Here is a 24,515-nt window from a genome sequence, read left to right as displayed (position 1 = left end):
CAACAAGTAAAAAATTAGATGTAAATATATAGGAAATATGGGTTTGAATAAATACACATATTTATATTTAACAAGGAAAGTGTATACATATTCTATATGTAGCGAGGAAATTACGCTACTTTTTTTACAATATTAGAGCCAAGCTCAGAGCCTACAAGAAGTTTATTTTGTGTAGAGCTTGCACATGTTAAATACACTGTGAGAATAGAAGAACAGTCACATTTCACAGGAGGAGTCCTGGTTAGTGGTTTGGTTGGTTGTTTACACTATCTAAGTCTCTATTGTTGGGGCATGCAAATGCTATAAAAATTTGCTAGAGTTTTAAATGCCTGCTGAATGAAAATAAAAAAAGCTGTAGAAAATCAAGCTCAACCTGCAGATGTGCCCCATAAACTTGTTGATAAAAGCCATTTGCTAGCAAAGCTGAAGAAAAATGTTTCTACATGGTTTAGGCAATCCGTGGAGAATTCAACAGTGAAACTGAGCTCCAGGTAGTTACTTGGGGTTCTGAATCAGCACAGAAATAGTGAGTGAAAATATGTGAATTTCAAATTGTGTTTGAAGTACCTAAAACATTGTCTTAATACATGGGGGACTGACAGAGCTGTCACTCCGGTGAGCTGGAAGTGATGAAGGAACACGTTGTGCTCTGGCATTGCACTGGCAAGGGTCATGGTTATCATCTGTAGGACAAGTACTACAGGGAGAGCCAGGGAACTTGGGCAATTAGTTTTCCTTCTCAGGGGTCCTGGATCATCCCTCAATGCACCCACAAAGCAATCTGACTGCGAGGATGCCCAAACTATTAAAATTCAGGTAGTTTTTAAAATCTCATGTTCACCATCATCCACTCTCATATTTTATTTCTATTGAATTTAAGGGATTTTTCCTGTCTTTCTTAGTTTTTTTTGGGGTTTTTTTTTGTGTGTGTGTGTGTTTTTCTTATTTCAAACTTAACAAAGACAGGCCAGATATTCATGATACCTGATTAAACCAAGTTTTCACTGGCAAAGACCTTGCTGCAGCCTCATGGAGAAGGTGTGATGAATTAACAGCCTATCTTTCCAAAAATTTCACTGAATCTGAAACAAAAGAAAGGAGAGAACTTTCTCCAAAGAAGTTTTACGTTTTTAATTTGTCTATTTAATTCCACTAGGATTTATAAAGGTCTCTGGCAACAGAGAAGGGTGGGAGGTGGTTGATGTCCCTGAGACAGAATGACAGATCCATGAGAGCCTTTGGGTCTGATCTTGCATTGATCAAGTTTATCCCCTCTTGAGGAAAGGGGACAGGATTTTATTTTTTGTTCTGTTTTCCTTTTTTTCCTTTCCTTATTTTCTGATGCAAAGAACATAATCTAATCTTTTCCCACTCCTGAGAAGTTTCCTTCTTTCTAAATATTTCTATCTGCTCCAGCATTATACACTTACCTATGTCAACTTGCAATACCATTTTAAATTGTGGTTTCAGTTCAATGAAGCACTCAAGTGTTAAAATGCTTTCCCATACAGCAACACCTTAATGTGCTAATAGCCAAGCCCTTGTGTTAGAACATCCTTCAGTTAACACCAGTAGCCAAACCAACCAACCCAGAAAAGTAATTTTTGCTAAGGCAATAAATTGCTTTGCACCTTGCTATTAAAAAGTAGTGGTAAAGAATTATAATAAAATAACATTTTCCATTATATTTCAGGAGATTTATGCTGATAAATTTTTACTCTGAAATTTCAAGATGCCTGAAAGTTTTCATTAAAGGTTAGAAGACTGACAGTACCATCCTTTCACTTGGAATGGACAAAATCAGAAAATATTTCTGGAAGTTACTATTTAATTTATTTCCTTCTATTCTAAAATTCCAGGTGCTCTCATTTTTATGGAAAGGACTTAAATTAAAACTATATCTTCTTCCTAACAATAAAAATAAAACAATCAAGATCACAGAAAAATGCAGCTCTGAACATTTCTGCTCATTGGGGAGATACATGATTTTTATTCGCCTAACGTTCTCGGCATGATTTGGCTGGAGTCATTTAAAGATGGTCATCAGTCAAATACTGCTATCCACTTGGTGCTGGAAGGAATTAGGATGTGGAAATTAGAATTTACCAAAAATTTAGAACAAGAACAAAAATGAAACCAGACAAATTCCAAGTTTTGTATCTCAAACTCACAAACCCACATAGAAAGAAAAGCATTCACAAGGAAATCACCATGTAAATTCACATTGTCTTGGCTTTATTCCGTGACACTGAGAAGATCGATTGTCGTCTGTTTCCAGCACAGTTCCTCTCTCTCTACATTATCCCTTTTTCAGTCAGTATTTCCTACTAGATGACACCCAAATAACATCCTCCATCTTCTTTGGCAACTTCCTTCATGAAATAAAAGTAGCCCTCAATAAAATATTGAGTCAAATATTGCTTAAAGGATTTTGATCCTTGACACAGGACATGAAATCACTCCCATCTCACTTGTGTGAGTGATGCTTAAGAAATCAATAGCACTCCACCAGAACAAAATAGATACTGTGGAAGAAGATGCTTATAGTGATGGCCCTTTATTGTGCTCATGCTGTTCATCAGTGAGTGATACAACCCCTGGCCCACATTTCTCTGCACCCCTTTTAAGAGGGACACAAATCTAAAGATGCTCTTCAGAGGTGCTACTAGCTCTGCTTCAAAAGAAATGCAGGAGATGAATGTTTTGGGTAGTTCTTGTTGAATTTATTAAATAGTTTGGTGTTTTCCTTACACTGAATTTTTTTGAAGGGTGCAAAAGCATATGCTCTCGTTTGCTCCCTTTTCCAAGCAGAGCAACTGGATTCATTCACAGTCCACTCACTTGAAGCAAAAAGCCAGGTTCTTTTCATAGTTCTTTGTCTTGTTTTAAAGCCAATTGTTTGCTTCTGCCAAATTTTAATTGCACAGAAAGCTCGGTGTCTGTGAGTGTGAAAGGAGGTTTTCTATCATTATGTCTAATGGCTGTTCTGCTCTGTTGGTGATTATTCATTTACCTCTCATGTTTGCAGCTCTTGGCGGCAGCTGCTACAAAACGTGCAGCAGTTTGGTGTTACTTCCTATTTGTCATTCACAGAATCATTTGTTTTCTGTTCTAGGAAAACATCAACATCTTAATGCAATTTATTCTTCTGATTAATGAGAGAAGTAAACCCATGCATTTTTCTAGTTTACACTCATTTTATTCAATAAGCTACAGCTGTAGGTATTCAAGAATATTTGAACTGAAAGCACACCATGAAATTTTAATCCTCATGTGGAAAAGAAAACATTTTAGCCGATTAGTCTCACTTTTTCCTATCATCTGCTACAGGAAACAGAGATATTAGGGAAACAAATTTTGCAATAATCAAGTAAGCTTGGAAAAGTAGTATTTTGTTTCCACGTGCTCACTCTGACCCAGGAGGAGGAAGCTGGCTTTTGTCTGCCATGAGCAATAGGTCTGTCATTGGGCAATATAAATCCTGATGTCCCCCATGAATCCCAAGACTATGCCCAAAACACCATCAGCCATTTCAGAGACTAAAATTCACATTTCCTAACTAGTCCATTTTAAAAGTCCATTTAGTCAAGTAGTCTTTTTCTAGAAAGGCTTTGGAATGAAATTATTTCTTAGCTAAGTGTGAAACAGGTCAGAATCAGTCCTGGTATTTTCTGAGGCAGTGCTATGGACATCAGTGGATAGATATGTATTTACAGTGTATACATTTGATCAATCAGTACAGGTGAAAGGTATGAGACTATATTTTAGCTGGCATCCTGACACCCTACAGACTTGGATGATCATCTGAAGTCATAAGAGGCACCCATTCCCCCACCTTTGGTTTTAGCAGACAGTTTTTCACTTAAAAGGAAGTTAATTTCTTTAAGCTTTAAAGACAAATCTTTTTGCTTGAATTTTTAGCAGGAAGAACTTAACTGCCTATTACTGAATAAGTAATGGTTCAATACATCTTAGTCAGAGCATATGTCCTTCAGAGACTGAAGGTCTTGTGAAATTTTACCTGCAGCCCACTTGTCACGCCAGTTTGACAAAGTCCAGCACTTGTTTGGTACTATAAAAAATGTAGATGCATTTCATCATCATCTCCCTTATGCTTTCTCTGAAGGATGTAAAGTTACCAGCGCAGACCTTTCTGCTATAAATAGACAGCAAATGCATAATTTCTCACAGCAGTTATTATTTACTACCCCCTTTCTTGGATGATGTAATACTCTATGGCAATGGGTTTATACTGCCTTCCTATACGATTTACATAGACCTTGGCATCTTTGACCCCATTTTTCCATGACAATGGAAATACTCATTCAAGTGCAAATTCTACTGCAAAGTTTTTAGAATTAGTGGTTGAAAGATAACTCAGTTTTCAATATTTTGCTTATTTTGCTGTGAGTGGCAGAAGATGTCAGGGTACATGGATATCGTCACCATCAACTTCTGAGTCCAAAGTGCTGCAAGAGAAGCTGAGAGCTCAGCAGCTCAAAACTTTCTCTGAAAAAGAACCAGTTCTGTATAGCAAACAAAAGCCCTACAGCTTCAGCTGGGGAGAGTAATAGATTTGCTTCTGGATGAAAATTTTCATCCTGTAAAATTTCCCCCAGGACTAATACTGTGGGTGTGAATAAGAGGCTTAAAAAGACAAATTTTGCCATGCAAGTGAATCATCTGTCACTGTCCTTCCATCAGTTTTACTGCAGTTAGTGGGCTTCATATGGGTCTTGCTGATATGCAATGTAAGATTCTGGTAACTTTGAGTATATTTTCCTAAAAGGCTACATAATTTTGGGCAATCATTAACCACCTCTTGCTGCTTGGCATGCTGAAATAATAAGGATAATTGAATATCACGCTTCTGGGTGTATGCTAATTGCCTGCAGGGTTCTGGAAGGATATTTCCTCCCTGTACACCACACAGCATAATTGGATAGGTAATAGGCATTATGGGAGCCTTCCACCTTCCTCAAGAATATCAGTGCAGAAGGCAAAATGTCAAGTTAGATGAACAAATGATTTAATGGAGTCTGGCAAGCCCTCTGCTCCTATGATGCTGTGATGAGCCACTGATTGCAGGATATGCACCTGCCATTGTGTAATGAGGTCTGGAGTATCCCAGGTCACTATTTTTAACCTGAAATGCCAGCAAAAGCCCCAGACTTCACAACATGTTAATTTCTATGGCAACCTCCATATAAAGTATTGTTCAGTTGTGAATTAAAATGTATTTATGCTTAAATGAGAATCAGGAGTGACTATTCCTGGTTTTACAAACATACCATCCCCTGAATCCCTTTAATCTTCTCTGTGTGCTGCTGAATGTCAGGTAATGGAGGGGCACAGTGTGAGCTCAATTAGTTTAAAATCTTATCAGTGTAATTGGGCAGGATGAGCTGTATTATCTTGCCAAATAGGACTCAACACTTTGAGGTTATTTACTCGGTTTTTATATTCTTCCTAATGCAATTAATTACATAACCATTAGAAGTTAATATTAATTAATTAACAGGGTTCCTGCATAATTGTATGTGATAGGCATGGCCAAATGAGTCCTTTTAGGTGACTGGAAGGTAGGGAGGGGGGATTGCTACCATGAATCCCAAGTCTCCATGGCAGACTGACTCACCTATAAATGATGTTCAGGCACAATTAGGAAAATGGCCCATGCTAAAGATAACTCAAGAGCATGCACTGCCACACACATGGCCTCAGCATGGAGATGCAGCATGTCATTAAATCAGAATAACCTTGGTGAAAACAGGACTCTCAAAAAGCTGACTACAAGAATGACCTCACTACTTTCATCTGCTTTAAAAAACATGTCACTGACCTCAACAAATTTCTGTCCTTCAAACTCTTTTTTTACTAGCTAAATATTCTTCCCTTTCAGCTAAGTGTGGCTGAAAACTTTCCATGTAACAAGCTGTTTCCTCTGGGGTTGTTCACCAAGGACCCCTGCTCATGCTTGCCAGCTGCTGTTTTCTTTCCTTCACCACCAAAATAACCTCCTCCCGGCAAAAGTAGGGACACTGAAGAGGTGCTCTGGGCTGCTGTGCTGGCTGTCCTGTTTTCTTGCAGACAACAATGTGGAAGCCACACAAAATTATATCACTGACCATCCAGTTGCTGAACTAAAGTCCCAGAGCACTGTTGCTATTCTGCCATTAAGAGTACCACCATTTATAGCAGCTGTAAAGCCTGAATGCCTGTGCTTATCTCTCTCAGGTGCTGAACTGCCTTATTAGCTAGAACAGGCTGCTGTGATCCTGACCAATTTTCTGACACTGTGTTCATTGTGCATTAGCAGGGTACTGCTGTTACGATCAAACTTTTCTGGAGCAGGAATTCATTTGACATTCCTAACTTGAGCTGTCTAGGGAGCTTCTGTTTCAGCAGGATGAGTATGTGAATGGTGCTCCATCAATAGCCACTGATTTTTTGCAAGGACATTGAGCACCTCTGAGACTCAGAAACCATGTACTACCTAAACAAATTCAGAAGAAACTAGAAGTTTGTGGGGTTTGATCAAAATACTAGCTATAGGGTATGACAGGCAGATCTGATACCTTCCACATGATACCTGTAATACAAATAGGTTTGAACCAGGCAAGGGATGAGATGAAATTAAATCGATTTTCAGAAAATTATTTTCGTTGAATATTCATTTTTAGCTACACTTTCATGTGAAGGTCCCCTGTTGTTTCTGCTGGATTCTGCTTTGCTTCTGTCCTTCACTACAAGACAGTGTTGTTCTACACAATTAAGCACATATCCAATTTGTGCTCCAGAGACTGTGGCAGCTGTACCTCAACAGAGGGTGAAGACAGAGCAGATGGATAGAAGGTGAAGTGCTGTCAGTCCATCGGGATTGAAGATGCCACAAAAATGCAAACAGGACGTATAGTTTATAAGAGAAAATAATGTCCTGATAACCTGATGAAAGACTAACTCAGAAACCCTCATTCCCCCAAAAGTTAAGACCAGATAAGATTGATATGGCTGCACTGCCAAGTGCTTCATCTTTTTTATCCTTTTTTATCTTTTTTTTTTTTTTTTTAAATGAGAAACCAGACCAATGTAATCTGAATGAGGAAAGTCACCTTCCCTGGTGCTCCATTTCATTTACCTCAAGCAATAGAAATGAAAATGAAAATTCCATTTTAAAAACATGAAAAGAGGAATATTCTCATGAAGGTAGGAAAAAAATTTCAACAGACCCACAGGAAAAGCTTTAAAACTGTCACTCACATTCCCAAAAAATGAAGCACTACAAAACAGGATGTTCAAACCCATAAGTGGGCGCTGCAATTTTTTTCCTCAAAGACCAACAGAAACTGCAGTGACTTAAAAATTTGATTAATGCATAGCAAGGGAACACTTGAGAAGGGAAGGAGAGAGGGAAGAAAGAGATGAAGTCAAGTTAATTTGGAAGACACTTTCAGAAAAGGATATGAACACTGTTCTGGAACTCCCAGATCTGCACATTAGTCAGTAACGAAAGAAGGTGCTGATGTGCAGATCAGCACTTAAACCCATAATACTTTAGGCAAAGCACAGTTTTTAGCTTTATCCTTTACTTCTTGTTTTTCACACTGTACCTATTTCACATGCATGTGTCCCTATTTCTTGTAGGTCAGATATTGCACATCTGAAGCAGTGCCAAGTTCCGTGAGATCAATGAATCTTTTAACCTTAACCAGAAAGCAGGATATCAGTGTGTTTTCATGTGTTAATCTCTGTGATCCTGAGCAAAGCAGCCACCTGTGGCAGGGTGTGAATTCCCCCATCCCAGTGGAAGTAACACTTCACCACGGTAGTTCTAGCCCAGCCAGAAGCAATGAACTGTGTATCTGCTCCCCTGTCAGCTTTACTGATCTGCCCTTTGTGTATATATTACAGCAAAGATTTCCAGTCAGCCAGCTTGACATTTTTCTATGAATTGACTATGAAATGATACAGATAAAGGGCAGTATGCCAAGGAATGACCAATTCAAGCATGGCAAATATTGATTGAAAAAGAATATTTCAGAGTATGAGGGGCTCGCTTGGATTTTTCCATAAGCACCTCAAACACACTCACCATTTGCATTCTTAAAATTTCCACCTGCTTTACAGCCATGCTTCCAGACCCAGCAGTAAGAGGAGCTCATTGCACTGTCTGCTCTGTAGACAGCTGAAAAAATTGAACTTGTCCAAAATAATTTAAAAAAACATGTTTCTACAGGTACATATTTTTAGCCAGTTACAGAGGAGTAAAAGAAACAATGGAAATAAATCCTGCCTTGCTGAGGTCAGTGACCTGAAATCTCCTGGGAGAGAGGATGAGCAAGGACAGAGGAAGCCTGCTCTCACCCCACGAGGTGCCCTGAGGACACAGAGCACTGGCACAGTCTACTGCCCTGTCAAGTGAGATCAAGACAAAGGCACTTCTGGGTGGGTCTCCCAGGAGCTTGCATCTTCCACAGTGAAGTGTTTTTCCTGCAAAATGTTATCACAGGTCCCTGAGGTCTCCTGTCAAGATGTCCCCATTAGAGGGTTAATCACAGAAATTACATGACGTAAACTGTAGGGGAGGTTTATCCTTCCTCCATCTCAGAGTAACTTGCAGATATGACAATGTGAAATACTAGGACAAGAGAATGCATTTTTCCCTTGGAGTATCTTGTAGGGAAGTAGAATAAAATAAAGTTTAAGAAAATATGTCAATTACAATACAGCTACATGCAGGTTAAATGCCCACTCCTTACCAAGTGCTAAAGCATTATGATACAGGATAGAAGGACAGGCCATGGCAAAGGCAAACTAATCACTGCAGAAGGTACTATTAAAGCATCTTCTGTGGATTTCTATATTTTCATACATATTCATGAATGTTTTTCTGTCAGCAAGACAGAGAGCAAAATAAAATCCCAAGAAACAGCCATCTCTGTTTGGGTCCATGTATGGAGATTTTGATGAGTATGTGGGCAACAAACTTTTATTAGGATCCTATAAACATCAGGATCTGTAAATCTAGAGCCATTTTTCCTCCTATTTTCTTGGGGATGGTGGGAATATTTTGACAGAGTTGCTAAACCACACACCACACACCACACACATACACACACAGAGGTGTTCACTCATTGTTTCTTCTCCTGATGTTTTCTCCAGCTACCCTGTTTTTATACTATTAAATAGCAGTTTCCCTGTGTGTTTTGCTCTGCCTGCTCAGACAGGCAGTGGGTCAGCGTGGCAGGCAGGCAGGAGCCCTGGGTTCTCCTCTGCCCTCTGAGACATGCTGGCAGGAGGCTCAGCAGGGTTTCCACACAATGTCCCAAATACGTTTTGTGACAACTCTCAAAACCTTGCCCACATAAGGAGGCTATTGTGGGTTTTTTTAAGCATGAGTCTGTGTCTGGTTTTGTGCCCAGCTGCAAGAGCTGACATTTCTACAAACTCTGCCTGAGGCTAATCCCTGCAAGCCATGCTGCGCTGAGCCAGGGGCTATTCTGCTTTTATCCTTTCCGTTCTGCTGAGGGGAAGAGATGCCCCAAGCCAGGAGTCTGGGTTGCCACTGTGCACACCACCCCTGTGATGAGCACTCCCCAGCCTGGGCCCAAGGTACCCAAAAACTGCCGTAGCTCTGAGGCAGAGGTGCAGCTCTCTGCTGCGAGGCTGCTCTCACACCTCCTCCTCTGGCTCAGGAGCATTTCCCCGCAGCAGGGCACGACCTGTCTGCACAGCAGAGCTTTCCCAGACTGCAATGAACTCCCACAGCAACGAAAAAGTCATCCTTCACCTTGACACCCACTTTCAGGTCATGATTTTGTGTGTCCCGTTTTTCACAAATATATTTCCTGAGGGACTTCAGCCTAGTTCAGAATTCCCCCACCGTGGCACAAGCTGCTTGAGAGTGGCAGCTGAAGACTGTTGGAATGGCTGCAAAGGCACATGTCCTTTCTCTTTCCCTTTATATTTCCCCACACAGCTACCCTTGTTAGAAAACCACCAGTAAATTAATGTTTTCTATGACTGCTCTCCAACTTCAGAGATGGTTTTTCCCTTGAAATTATTATTTAAATGGTTTGGTCATTTGCAGAAAAGAAGAAAAAGACAACAGGAAAATCAAATTCTTTACATTATGAGCCTGCAGTATTTCTCCATTCTGAATACAACTTTTGCTGGCAGTATATGGGTATATTATATGGGCTAGGAATGGGAAGAAAGTAAGCATTTCTCATTTGGTGAGGCAGCACCCAACCTTTCCTCTTTTTTTTTTTTTCACTAGAAAATATTGGATGTTATTGAATAAAAGAGGCACTGCACATACACACTTTTTTTTTTTTTTTTGCCACTTACAACAGATGACAGCCTCAGAAGGAGCTGAGATCCAAAAACCCCTTTAGGTTCTGGGGTGACAGTGGTGCCAGGTAGAACACTTCCACACCTTGTATAGGTCAGCTACCAGGGCTGGGATTTACAACATTGCAAATTTCTTAGTGAGTTCAGGTTTCAGAAACATCACAAATACCACTTACTGGCTGTGGGTATCTTGATGCTGATGTGAACATATGCTACCAACTTCCCTCATTTCTTCTGAAACACCAGAGATTATTGTGACATTTTTAGCATTATAGCTTTCTTCTAAGAATGCTTGCTTTGGAAATCAGCATAAAATCTGCAAGTTCCTTTACCAATAAATACTAGGCTGCAGCATGGTGGGATCAAGTCACCCAATTTCCCCTCAGCATCATGGCAGAACTGTGCCAGTGTGCAGAACAGAATTCAAGTTTCATTAGGCCAGAGAGGGAAAATTTCTTTCACATGCTATATAGCTCAGCATCTAGGGCCATGTCTTATGAGACAGCTGTGAACCATTTTGGGTGGAAAAGTGGCTTAAGCCTACAGTATCATTTTCTAGGCCAGTATTTTAAGCCCTGACTAATTGCAATGAACACTACAGCTATCACCCCTCTCCTACTACCCTGAAAAACAAGCATGAGTCAGCAACTTCATTGCAAATAAAAAGTGGCTCCTCCAGGTTTGATGCTATTCCCCATAGCCCAGGCAGGTTGAGGCATTTCTCAGGAGTTCTCCCAAACTGGGGACAGGCATCAGATTTGCCTCTGACTTCTGATTTTCTATTCAGTATCTCCAGGTGACTCCTCAGTCAGCATGCAGGTGGCATATAGGGGCTGGGGACACCAAACAATAAAACTTTGTCTGATCCCTAAAAGCCCTAAAACTTACGTGGTTTTATGACATTTTTAGCTGTTAAAATTAAATTTAAAAAAATTATTAAGAAACTTCTTGCTGTCTTCTCTGTGGCTGGGCTATTACAACTGCAGGTCACACACTCAGAAATAAAGCTTTGGGGAAAGGGATGGGGACAAGAACTTTATGAGGCATTAGTCACAAACATGAAGACTCTTATTCCTTTAAGTTAACCTTCATTACTTCTAGGTCTTTTATCTGTGCATATATGCATCAGAATTTTTACAAATAAAATAAATCACCAGAATTACATTAGCACAAGCACCAGCACAGCCTTACAAGCAATGCTAATGTGGTGATTGCTTTCACTTGGTTGATTAAGTGCCTAGAAACAGCATTTGGTGCATGCAGGATTTTTACATTGTCAGGCTCTGCGAGATGGCCAGAGGAGTGTAGGTGCTCCTTTCCTTCTTTGTGCTGGTCATCTCTGACCAGGGCAGTGAAGAAATGGAAATCAAAGGTAAGAAAGAGGTAAGAGAATGAAAGTTATGTGGGAATTGCATGCACACTTTATTTAATAACTTAATAAACCAGAGGGGTTTTGAGGCAGCAGATAACAAATCAGGAGAGAGGGAAAAAGTTTGTCTCAAGGAAAGCAGAGGTTTAGAAGGGACACTTTAAACCTCTACACCTGGACAAAGATTTGGAGCAGGGAGTTCTGCTTTAAAACAGAACAAAATTAGTTTAGCTCAGCTCCACAGCAATGCTGTTGGAGCCCTCAGTCTCAGCAAAGCATTTGCAGGTGAGATAGTGTTTAAGTTTGGGCTAAGGTTTTCTTAATTCCATGGGGAGTTCATCAAGTGCTTCATATTCTGCTATATGTGTAGTTAACAGAACAGGTGTTCTCACACGGAGAAGGTGGAACACAGATTAATTACACTCTGACTCCTCCAGTATGAAAACTTGGGGATATGAAATGCACTGCAAAACAAACAAAATAATGTGGTTATTCCTCCAGCATGTAGCAGACTCGTGGAGTTTCTTGCCAGAGGCCAGTGTGAATACTTGAAGCTTGTGCACACAGAAGACAGCACAAGGATTCGAATAGAGATATATTCTAGATTACTGAACAGAGAAATTACATCAGCTCTGGAAATCTCTTGAGCCACAAATGCTCAGAGCCTGGGGGCAGCACAGTACCTTTGATGTTTGCCCTGGTCTCACCCTGTCCTTGGCTTCTGCTTTCATCCTCCATCTGAGTGGGGTGTTGGGCTGAGGGAACCCTCAGTGTGACTTCATGCCACTGCTCAGTGCAGATGTGGCCTGTGGGAGAACAGCTTTATTAGCCTCACTTTAGAAGGACTGATGGAAAAATCTTGCTCAGCTGAGGTATCCAGATTCTTTAGGAGGGATATTTCTATCTTTTTGCTATTATTTCTGCACATCTCTTGGAGGTGATAGTTTTGTGTTTCTCTCCACTGAAGGAAAGAACTATGAAGAGACACAGGTGAAAAGGAGCAGCTGTGGCTCCAGAGTATGCATAGTATTGCTCTGTTTTTTGGCAAGTCTGAAATAAGCAGTTAGCAAGATAGGGTACAGACGCCCATGGAGGATAAAAATTCCAAAAGTCAAAGAATTTTCCTCAAAATTTCTGTTGTGTTTGAGTCTGTTTCAAATGGGAGGAGTAGCAGGGGCAGAAAGTAAGCAGAAAAGTACAGCAGTAAGTGTGTACAGATTAGAGAAAAATTATGCTCATGCATAACACAACAGAAATATTGCTCAAAAACGCAGACTCTCCCCAAGACACTGCAGAGCATAGTTGCATTTCCAGCCACTATGTATCTGACGTACACCTTCATTCTTTTAATTTTCAGTCTTGAAAACCCTGATCTTGGGTAGGCTTGCTCTTCATTTTATTTGTTTTCCAGGGAGGTATGTGGCACATGAACACAGATGCTCAGGAAACTCTGCTAGCGTGCACAACAGACATTGTCAGTTATTGTTTGTGTAAGGAAGTTACACCACCTATTACCACCCAATATCTTGAAAAATGAAGGGATTTAGCTTTGCCACCTTACACAGCTTGTTTGAGTCACAGAGTCACATAACAAGAGAGTGTCCTTATCCTCATAACTCATGGCATTTGCTGGGGGCATTTTAGTTGCAGCAATGCACCAATTTTCAACTTATTTCATCAAAAATCACAGTGGAGAACGCAACCAAGCACTTAGGCACCAAGTGTAAAGTTTTCAACTTGAAATCCCTGTGACTATTCTGGTACTTAAATTTCCACAAGCTGGTGTATTTTGTTAGATCAATCTGTATCTAAAGGATATGTGACCTGAAGAGAGCCTTTCAGAGCACAGGAGGAGAATCAGCCCAAGCCCACTGCGAAAAAAGGTGAGGAAAGGCACAATGATGTCCATAGACATGTTTTCTCTCCTGCCTTGCCAAATGAAAAGCAGGTAACAGCAGGGTAACAGCAGATTCTGGTGATTACTGCAGTTCTCCTCAATGTTTTTTTTAGAGGTGTGGGCATTTTAACAAAAATTTTAACACAGTGAACCTTGGATCTTCACAGCAACACAAAAACATAGCAGTTTCAAACATGGTTTTGTATTATGTGCGCTATCCAAGAATATATTTTTGTCAGGAATATAAGACATTTATAAGCATATAATATACATGGTTGAGTAAAAAAGAAGACAATTGCACATTCTGTGTTAAGTATTACCCCAATACATCACACTTACAAGCACAGAAGTTACCCTATTGATTTAATTTACATCAATTTCTGATATGATTCTTTGGGGGGTTGATTCTTTTTAAATCAGAGTGCCACTGAAAGATACCTTGAAATTACACCTATTCAGGAAAGCAAAATAAAACTGTGTTTATAGCTAAAATTAAGTTATTGATTTTAGCTCCATAAGCAGAAATACACAAATGGCAGAGCTCAGCATTTTTCTAAAGTGTACTCAAGTCATGTTCCCAGCAATCAAGAGAGACCTAATCAGATTTTTTCCTCTCAAAAATAATGATCTTGGCAGATTTTGTTAAATAGCTTGCCAGGCTTTGCTGTTCCCAAGGGTGTTGTGTGCTTATGGTGATTGCTGGGTGCTGAGATGTATTTGTGTCTCACTGCTGCATTTCCTCAATCGCTGTGCCTGTGTCTGCTAACTGCTGAATGGGTTATTTCCAGGTGCACTGAAACACGAGTGAAGATGGGACTCTCTGGCTGTGCCTCTGCTGCCCCCAGGGAACAGGCTGTGCTCACACCTCAGCCCTGAGCCTCTGCCCTGGTGCTTCCCAGCCCCTCTTGGTTCACACAGCTCTGCCTGGGCTGTCCCCCCTCCCTGTCCTCAGCCTGTATTGCCAGCCTCACTTCCTCCTCTGCTTCTTCTCAGGTGACACCAGAGCTCAGCAAGGAAGGCCACCTGGCCACTTCCTCTGCCTTATCTCAGTAGACTGCTCATTTCCCAAGTTCATAAATTTTCCTACTCCTGTTTTTCCATCTTCCTCTGCTGGTCTAGTATATCTAGTTATTGCCTTACAAAATATTTCGCAGTCCTTTGCATGAAAATTGCTGCAAAGCAATGCATTTATTTTACTATTTAGAGAGAATGGAAGACTTCAAAAATTCAGAACATTTTCTACTTTAGTTGCCCATAGCTGGATATCTAAATTAAGCTTAATATAAGAAACAAATAAAAAAAAAAAAAAAAAAACCAAAAAACTCCAAACAAACTAAAACCATCACAAATGAGATTTCTAGTGGTGCTGAAAATACCCTATTGTGATTGGTTACATTATTCTTCGAAGAAGGCACTTGGATGGAAAGAGGCATAAGGCACCAAAAATACTTCACTAATTCTGGCTAAAGGTGAGAGCATCTGTTCATGCATTCTTGTTCCAGGTGAGTAAGATATCTCAGGTGGGAAGGAGGCATGATCAGAGTCCTGGTTCCTATTGCCAGACCATGAGCTGCCTGTGAGTGACATCAAACTGCAGTACTCACACGTGGCAGGACAGTATGTTGGGGACACGGACAGGTAACTGTCAGTGAAATCTGAGGTGGTCACCTAGACTGGATTAACATGGAGTTTGAAGTTCCAAAGTACCTGAAAAACTGTGTGATCAAGGGCTCACAGGCACCTCCACAGCCACTGTGAGTGGAGGCACTGGGAACAGCAGTTCTCCCATTTAGTTACCAGTAGGGGACTGACGTGAAGCATCCTTTGTGTCATGTTAAGAAACAGAGCAGCTCAAGTAGAGGTTAAATAATCCATTCCACTTGCAGAGTCTAGCTGGTGTCAGGGCCACTGCAAATGAGCTACAGTTTCCCAGTCTGCCTCTCTGTCTATCAGCACAGGTGTTGCAGGATGAAAGATTTCTAAGAGGCTTGCCTGTTTCAGCAAGACACATGTGAAGAGAAAGACTCCAAGTGTTTTTGTTTAGACTTCCATCTGGAGCTATAATTTAAGCATATTTTAAGTGGTGCCCTTCCCATTAGCTCTTCTAAAGCACAGCCTTATTGATCCTATTTCCAAACCACACATCTCTACCAAAGGATTTATGTCACTGCCAAACCACAGGGCACCTGCAACCACTTTTGTGCTCAAGAAGCTTCACCAGCTTGAGGACACTCCATGAGATAGCTGCCCAAGAGAGGGTATCCAACTGGTCTGTGTTCTTGAAAGCTTACCCTTCCACATTTCTTTCTTTATGCAGCTAAATATTGCAAACTGCATTTTAAGCCTAAATACAGTTTTTATTCCTTGATATCTGTGTTTATGCATTTTATTGAATTTTTGAAGATTGGATTACTTTTCAGCATTTGATTTGTTGCAGTGACTTTGGGCTGGCTGCCCAACTTAACCAGGGCTGCTACTCTTGGATGATGGCCTGACCATTAATTATTTCCCTGCTGAAACTGCATTACCACAAAATAAATTTTGTTATAATGACATTAAGTAAAGGCCACAGAAACCTGTCCAGCATTAGAAATTTCTTCTTGGCAGCTGTTTTGTGCTTCTTCCTCACATTATCTAAATCAAGAATGAGATGTCATTTAATATTTTGTGAGCTCATGAATAAACAGGCCTTCTATTTTCCCTGATGTAAATATAACAACATCAGCATTGAAGTAATTATCAAATCACAGACGTTATCCTGCAATCTTTATAAATTCAATCTCCCAAATAAGACAACACATTTAAGCATAAAACGATTGAATCATGTCAGATTAAGTTAGTTACCATCTTTAGTTTACAGGGTATAAAAGTTCTTACTTCACAAGACAAGTCTTAGTATGTAAAAATGGTTTAATAAAATACTCATTACTCATCCTTACAAATATGGAAATTCTTAGCCACCAAACTGTAAACCATTTAGAACTGTAAGAAAAGACCTCGAGGTGAAAGGAAGAGTAAGAGGAAAATATGGATAATTAAGAATAAGCACCCCATAGGTTCACTATTAGCACAATCAAAGTGCTCAGAACAGGTATTTTGCTTGTATCAAAATCATGCAATTATGCTAATATATGGTAATGTCATTGCCCTTGAAAATACTGTTTTCCTCTCATAATTTAGGAAGGAGATCAATTCTGAAGTCATGTGGTTTGGTCTTGCTGCTGGTGATGTCATTCTGTTGCTGAAAACCACAAAAGTTATTAATTCCTTTCCACTTCCACCATTCCAGTCTGCTCCATCAGAGCAACCCCTTGTATGGAAGATAAACCACAATTTTTTGCCAGCAGAATATTTTTTTAAGAAATATCTGCAGAGGTGATTTACCACTGAGAATGTAAACAGAGTTGGAGACATTCAGCTATCCTTTGCTGCATTAATCCAATTCCATTTTAGCTAACAGCAGCCTGATGTTTATTATCCTTCCAGAAGGTAACCCTTCTTTGCCAAATATATGCTTTTACAGTAGTTATTATGTTTCTCAGTATTTTCTCATTGTTTTCTGCTGCACAGTGTATTTTTTAAAAGAATAATTTTTTTTGGTAACTACATCATTGGTTTGAAAAATCTCACTGCAATTTAATGATGAATAAAAGGAGCGACACGGTAATACAGTTACAGCAAATGTCTTTGGCTACTTAGAATCTTTTTTCCCTCAGTTTCAGACCAGTAAATACAATGGGTTTTGTAGATTACAGCTCAAAAAAGGCCATCATGATAGGTAATGGGATAAATCTGACTCTTTGCATTCTTGTTATAAATAGGGATTTTATTACTTGCTCCTGTACAATCTACAGCCTTTTTTCTTTACCATTGTCCAAGTGGGTTTGACTAGCAGTCTCAAATTTTAATTTCACTCCAGAGCAGAGAAACTGTTTTTCACATGATTTTGTGTAGCACATACAACTCAATTGGCAGTGGGACTTTCCAACTGTGGAAAGCAAACCTGCAGCCAGAGCTTTGTGCTTAATGCTGTGGAGAGAGGGAAGATCATAAACTTGCAACCTAAGCAAAGGGGCCAAAATTCAAAGTGTAAAATAGCAACAAAAGAGTAAGGGAGAAAGGAAGGTATTCAATAGTCACACCAGCCAGACCAGTCCCCTTTCACAAGGTTGCATCACCTACCTAAAAATGCCCTGCAGAAGACTGTCACTAGCACTTTTCTGATGTCAAAAGGAAAAATATTCACAAAACTATAGCTCTCCAAGCCCAACCCACCCCTCAAGGGGCTGTGCTTGTTATAAAATCACTTGTAAGAGAATTGTTTAGCTCCTTCATGTGCCTAGCCCTGGGAAAGAATATATACTACTGCTTGTCCTAATAATGACATTGAGATACTCTAACTACCTGGAGTTATAAATGTTCTGATTTCAAGCAGCAAATTCTACTGTCTTCTTTAATCTAATGGAGGTCAAAACATGGATGTAACAGGGCAGAGAATAGTGATGCTCATAGCATCACAACCATTTTCCCCAAGTGAAGCTCTTCTGTGATGAGTTATCAAAATATTTCTACCTGGTTCCCATTGTTGTCCATGTATCAGTTTGTCTTGGGCCGCTTCCAAAATAACCATTACTATCTACCTATTCCTAATTCTTTTCACAGGAGCTGCTTTTATCTAAATTTTACTAAAGTAGCAAGGAAATATACAAATACATAAACAAGAGCCTGTCTTCATCCTTTCATCCAAATTACATCAAGAGGCTAGTCTGTGGAAAGAGCTAATGATCCAATCAGCATAAGAACGTATTACAAATTGGAATTCTAACAGATGATCTCTAGATGCAGATTTATTATGTAATTGTACATTTGAAGAAATTGAATTTTTTTTTAATGATTGAGTTTGTTGTTGCTGTAGTCTCTTGCAATGATCCCTTTAGCATTTAAATTCCTGTTGCATTGCACAGAAAAGGCTTTGAATGAATGGTGTTTGATGGAGTGGCCTTTGATGACGACAGCAGGAAGGTGGAAATGAGGACAGAAAAGGATGCTCCAAATAGGCCTAAAGGGATTGCAAGCCCCCGGGATTTTCTGGGATCTCTTTGCATTCTTTGTTAACGTGGTGTTGGCAAGTTGCTTTCATGCAGTCCATGAGTTAATACAATCTGTATATGGTATGTTCTCCCAAGCAGTTCAGCAGAGAAGCAAACTGAAGTGGCAATAAGCAATGAATCAACAACCCCTTGCTGAAATGACAGTAAGCAATGAATTAACAGCCTGCTAGGGCATCCTTGACTCCTGCATCGTATGAATTCCTGACCTACAAATGAAACACCCGTCTGCTTCCATTGCCAATAAAATCAGAATGAGGAAATAGCTGATACAGAGTGACTGTACTCTTTACTTAGTCATAAACTTGCTTGTTTGTGCCATGTTATGCACTGCTCAGTCCCAAAAGCCCTAAAAAATATATATATATATATAATTAGCTATGAAACAAGAATCAAATCTACAAGTGCTTGATACTGAGAACATGGCAGCAAAAGCTCACCAATTTTACTTTAAACTCAGTCAAAACGAGGTAACTCCTGGGCAGGCAGCTATAGCTCTGCACATTTGCACCTAAGCCCAACAGCCAGGCAGCAGCACTCACAGTCCCTCTGCTCTCTGCACTGGGCTAGGAGAACAAACATCTATTTTTGTCTTTGAAGGTACCAAAGGTGCCATATCATCCAGATACCTTTGCTGTGCTGTTTTTTGAGATTTCCTGTAAAAACTGACACAACACAGTAGACAAGACATGGGCTGTTACCTTTAAAGTGGCTGGTTCCACTTCTATATAGAAATATTGGTCATGACCCTTTTTGCTATTTGTGAAATTGGGAGACAGACATATGACAACATGGGCTGCTGGAATCGGCATTCTGTCTTTATTTAACAGAGAACTTTTCTCATCCATTTTCTAAACAGGCAGTGTTATTCCAAAAAATCAGAAAAAAGTCATGATCAAAACCACACATAGAATAACTTAAATAAACATTTTTCCTTTTCAAGGTGATTGAAGTATATAGGATAAATAAAACATATTATTTTTGAATTCTCCATAAACAGTTCATATCTAATAGTTTTTCCATTAAGTATTCAGAAAATCAATATACATCAGTTAAACTACTCTGTCACTGACTGCATCTTTAGAGGAACAAGTTGGCTGGAAAAATGACATTTCACTGAAGAATAAACCTATATAAACTAGGTTTCTTAATGTTTATGCATCCTTAATCTTCTCTTCTCTCTTGAATGCAACCTACAGCAAGTTGGTTTTATCTGAGCAGGACTGGAAGCTGTTGATGCCACTGCTTAGTTTAGCTGAGAGACCAAGCAGCAGTGGAAAACATTAGGGATCATCCACACAGCTAACATTAGTGTACTGAGGCTAAGCTCCTGAGAGACCATCCTCTTCAGAGTTGCTCTTTGTTCCTACAGAGGAATGTATTCATTCACCACAGAGACAGGCCAGCATTGGCTTCAATCACTCAAACCTAATGCACACACACAGTTTGCACAAGGGGAGGCTGTTGCTGTAGTGAAGGTAGTAATCTAGGTCAGCAGCCCAGAGGCTGTGGTGCCAGTCATGCACACAGGCTTATCATGCAATTCCTGTAGGTCCTGCCTTACCCCAGTGGCTACTGCTCAGATTGCCCTGGCACATAAGGGAGCCCACTGTGCAGCACTGCATGGACCAGAGGAGCAAAATGTAGCTTCAACTCAGAGAACTCACAGCCTAGGGTGATGGAGTGAACAGTGGTCCTTCCCCACAACACAGCAAGGCTGCCACAGCTGGAGCTGTTTCTTCTCTTCATGCTAGATCCCAGCATAACCCCAAGGTCATAAAAGAATGTAGCTGGAGCTCATAATATTTAACATTAACTAGATAGAAAAAGAGAAAATTTTAGTTCACTGCATTAGATATTAGCTTTTTGTTTTTAAAGACTGAGTTGAAGAACCAGTTTATTTCTGGTCTTTCCCATTAATACCACTTGTCTAGGAAATTACTACAAAGCACTGCAACAACCTAATATCCACCTAAAATAACTGGGCAGATTTCACGATGATCTGCTCCATCCTAACCTGAACCTTCATCCAGTCAAACTTTGTACATTTTTTCAAGAATGCCTTCACTTTTTTGTCACTGAAATATTACAACTCTATTTTTCCTCACCTCTCATTTAGTGTCTACTCTAAAATCTCAGTTCCTATAGGCAAGTAGTTAAAAGAAAATCTTGTTTCACCTTGCAGAGTTTCTAGGGCTCATAATTGCACCGACAGGCTTGAAAACATGAATCATATCAGCTTAAAGAAAGCAAAAAACACTCCAAGGCACTATTTAAACAAAATTCTCATCACTTTTACAAAAAGCTTATAATCTGATGAGGTGAGGTGGGTGCCTGAGTAACAATTTCTAAGTACTTGGGGTTAAATGTAAGGATCCTCTTCACCTTCCTTTTCCTCTTCTGCTTTTCTACTCATGTATTTGTTGTGAGGAACGAAGGTGCCCAAATTTCTGGTAGAAATCCTCCTCAGCACGATTCAGAGCTTCCTCATCTATGTAGACAGCTGGTCTCCGGGAAGCCAAGAAGTACTGCACTTTCCTCAGGCTCCATCCCATCACGTACTTCAGCCAGCCACTGACAGCAGCTGTGGACCTGCCAACGCCGGCATTGCAGTGCACATAGACTGTGTGTCCATTCTCCAGCAGCCCGTGCAGGAGGCAGACAGCTTGTGGCAACATCTGTATTCTTCCTAAGGTTAAAAACAAGGCACGTTCATTTGCACTGGAGAAAGTTAGTTCATGGCTGAGAGTCTGGCTGTACAGCCTGATGAACTGTGAAATATAATGGCAAACCTGACATATTTGACGTTTTTTCTTTCTTTTCTCAAATGACCTTCTAGGCTAACTTGATTTTTTTTCTTGTAACATAGAGTCACTGTAAAATGTTCCAAGTCTTCTCTAAATATACATTCTGATTGATGTCAGATGTGCGTGGCATATTCATTTTCAAAGGAACTCAGACAAGGCAGCACATTCTATAGAACAGCGCAACTTACACAGCATTAAAAATGCTATGCTAGCAAGCAAAAAATGAAATGTATTTTTTAATAACAGAGGTTTGTGATGGTACCTACACACTGCTGATTTCCAAAACATTGTAATGAAGGACATCAAGTCAATAAAGGCCATCAAGTCAATAATAAGGGGGGGAAGTGGAAGAACATTTTACTGTACAACTTAAAACTGTCATGATTTAATTGTGTATTAAACATACAGTTAAACAGCACAGAATAGTCTTTCTCACTCCCAAAGGGATGAATATACTGTGTTTTCTGACACTTTTCTTCCTGCCATCCCAGGAACCAGAGCTGCAAAGAGCACAGCCCAACTTTTCCTCGTGGCACATATGAGCACTGACATTAAGTCCTTTCAAATCCCTGTTTTAAGGTCTCCTGTCTTCCCTGATGTCCTATTGCTGATGTAACAGTTCTCTATTTGGGGCAGCAGTATTTCACTGTGTTGAAAGCACTCTCTTCTGCTGGCAGGTTGCTCACCTGAAAACACACTCATTTTCTAACCTTCTGGTTGGAAACAAGACTTTGAACTGAGCATTCCAACCAAGGACTTAACAGTACTAGTAATTGATGTTACAGATCAGGCACTGTGAGTATTCTAAATAAACTGCAAATTATTGCATAAATTTCTCTATGGAGTTTCATCAGACTGGGATACAACAGTTAAAGAAAAAGTGTTTATTGGGAAGGGAACAGCAGACACACAACACTGTGTCTCCATTTTTAACCAGCCAGGGTGGCAAGCTGCCCTGCTGTGCAAACTGCAGTCTTCCACCTACACAGCATATTTTCATTATATGGGCTGAATTCAAGCTGAAAGCAAAAACAGTCAAGCAGTTACTGATGTCAGATGGCTTTAAACTCAAAACCACATAATACTGCCAGACACAAAGTACTTTAGATGTCCTCTCCGCCTACTAGAAAATAGGAATAATTTGTTAAAGACAATATGTATATATAAAGACAATATAAAACAAAAATAACAAAAAAGTTATACCTTGTGTGCTAGCTATAATTTTATGTAAAATTTACACAGAAAAAAACCCCACCAAACTGTCATGCAAGTGACAGATTAGTAACTCAAAGGGTTTGTTGCTGTAAATTTACTGCAAGAGTGCCATGAGCATTACCTTCAGTGCTCATGTCTGCAGTTGGCATCCAGACATAGGCAAGACCTTCCTCCTTATACAGTTTCATGAGGATTTCGGGGCTCATGGGTTCTGGGTAGCGGTTGCAGCCCCAGGAATTTTGAACAATGTCAGATTCAGTCTGGAAGTTCATCACAGCTGTAACACCCAGTTCATGCTTCAGCTTGATGGTCACATGCTCCAGCTGCCGAGGACAGCTTCCCAGCCAGATGTTTGGCAGAATCCTAGCATTGAGAAAACATTACAGTGGGATTGATTACAATATCGTAACAAGGAAACTGCCAAGTTCAGCAGTGTTCCAGTTCCAAATCTGCTTGTCATCATCATACAAACACTGCTAAGCACAGACCTTTCATGTCATGCAGTAAGCAACTACTTGTTTCATTACAACTTCTTATTTTGTTTCAGGGGAGTTGGTGATGTCTGATGCTGGGGAACAAGTTCCTAGCCTACCACAAAGAGCCAAATGAACTGAGAGGAAGATTCAGAGCACAGTTACAGCACATGCTGTAATGCTCCAAGGCATTATTCATCATTAAGCTTGCAGTAGAAGCTTACTAATATCAGAGATCAGAATAAGAAAATTCTGAAGATTCATGCAATTTGCACACAGACAAAAAAAAATATAAAGAATTCACATGATTCAGATCTGAATTACTTTAGTAATAAGTCAAACATAAAGAACTCTTCCAACTCTTTAGCTACCACTATAACGAGGGAACAAAAGCAATTTGAACTACCCTTCTGTGATGAAACTTAAAAATTAATGAGTAATTTTCTTCTAAGTTTTCTCTGATCTCTTGGAGTCTAGTGGGAATCAAATACAGAATTATAATACATGTCTAGCTTCCCTCAAGGCCTGAAGGACCAGAAATTTTTCAAGAAAGCAGGAGGTTTATACAGGATGGGTAAGTACCAGAAATATAGTTGTTTATCTAAATCAAACTTCAAAACTTCTGTGGTACTCCCATTGCTAATTATCATAACACTATTGTATACTTCAACAGATTTTGACATTATAAACTGAATATTGAAAAGCTTGTTTTCAAATGGGGGTTTTTAATATGCACATGCAATTAAATTGGTGGTATCAACAATAGATTATTTGGATGCTCAAAACATTAGTGATTTACTCTAATTTTTTTTTGCTTCCATAAACTTTGATTTTGAACATGCAATCCACAAACTACACAAAATATCCCTGCATTTAACATACAACTTTGCAAACATTATTAACTGCAACAAATCTGTAACACTATTAACTGCAAACTTAGCAAACACAATTAAAAGTAAATCTACAACAAAAGTAAGATCCTCAAAAATAAAATGTCTGCCATGCATGTCTTATGATCTTTCCCAATTTTAACCTCAGTTTTATGTCTTTGCAGGAGCCTATAAGCCACTCTTAAATCATCAGGTAGCTATTTCCATTTCACTATCACAGTAATAAGTGCTTACTAGCATTTAATTAAGACCTACAATTGACTGTAATTTAAATCCTGCTATATTAGTACTGAAATACTGTCAAAAAGAAAAATTCAGATCCAGGAAGCCTTAATTATTATTGTTTCCTGTATATCAGCTGCATCTATGGTGCATATTACCCACACAAGCATAGTCTTTGGCC

General features: G+C 39.7%; 1 protein-coding gene across 1 annotated transcript in view; it reads right to left on the bottom strand.

Moving 5' to 3' along the window:
* Nucleotides 1-19,524: 19,524 nt before the first annotated feature.
* EPM2A (EPM2A glucan phosphatase, laforin) overlaps nucleotides 19,525-24,515 on the bottom strand; it is a 34,843-nt gene continuing 29,852 nt past the window's right edge. The window contains exons 3-4 of the mRNA XM_085055622.1: nucleotides 22,871-23,112; nucleotides 19,525-21,416 (exon numbers count right to left, since the gene is read on the bottom strand). Coding sequence (XP_084911748.1) covers nucleotides 21,136-21,416; nucleotides 22,871-23,112 — 523 coding nt within the window. The 3' untranslated portion in view covers nucleotides 19,525-21,135. The remainder of the gene's footprint in view (nucleotides 21,417-22,870; nucleotides 23,113-24,515) is intronic.

This window comes from Lichenostomus cassidix, chromosome 3, assembly GCF_008360975.1.
Source record: "Lichenostomus cassidix isolate B80296 chromosome 3, HeHo_3.0, whole genome shotgun sequence".
In the NCBI taxonomy this organism is placed as follows: domain Eukaryota; kingdom Metazoa; phylum Chordata; class Aves; order Passeriformes; family Meliphagidae; genus Lichenostomus; species Lichenostomus cassidix.
The sequence above is the reverse complement of the archived record's forward strand: the minus strand, read 5'-3'. Positions and strand labels throughout refer to the sequence as shown.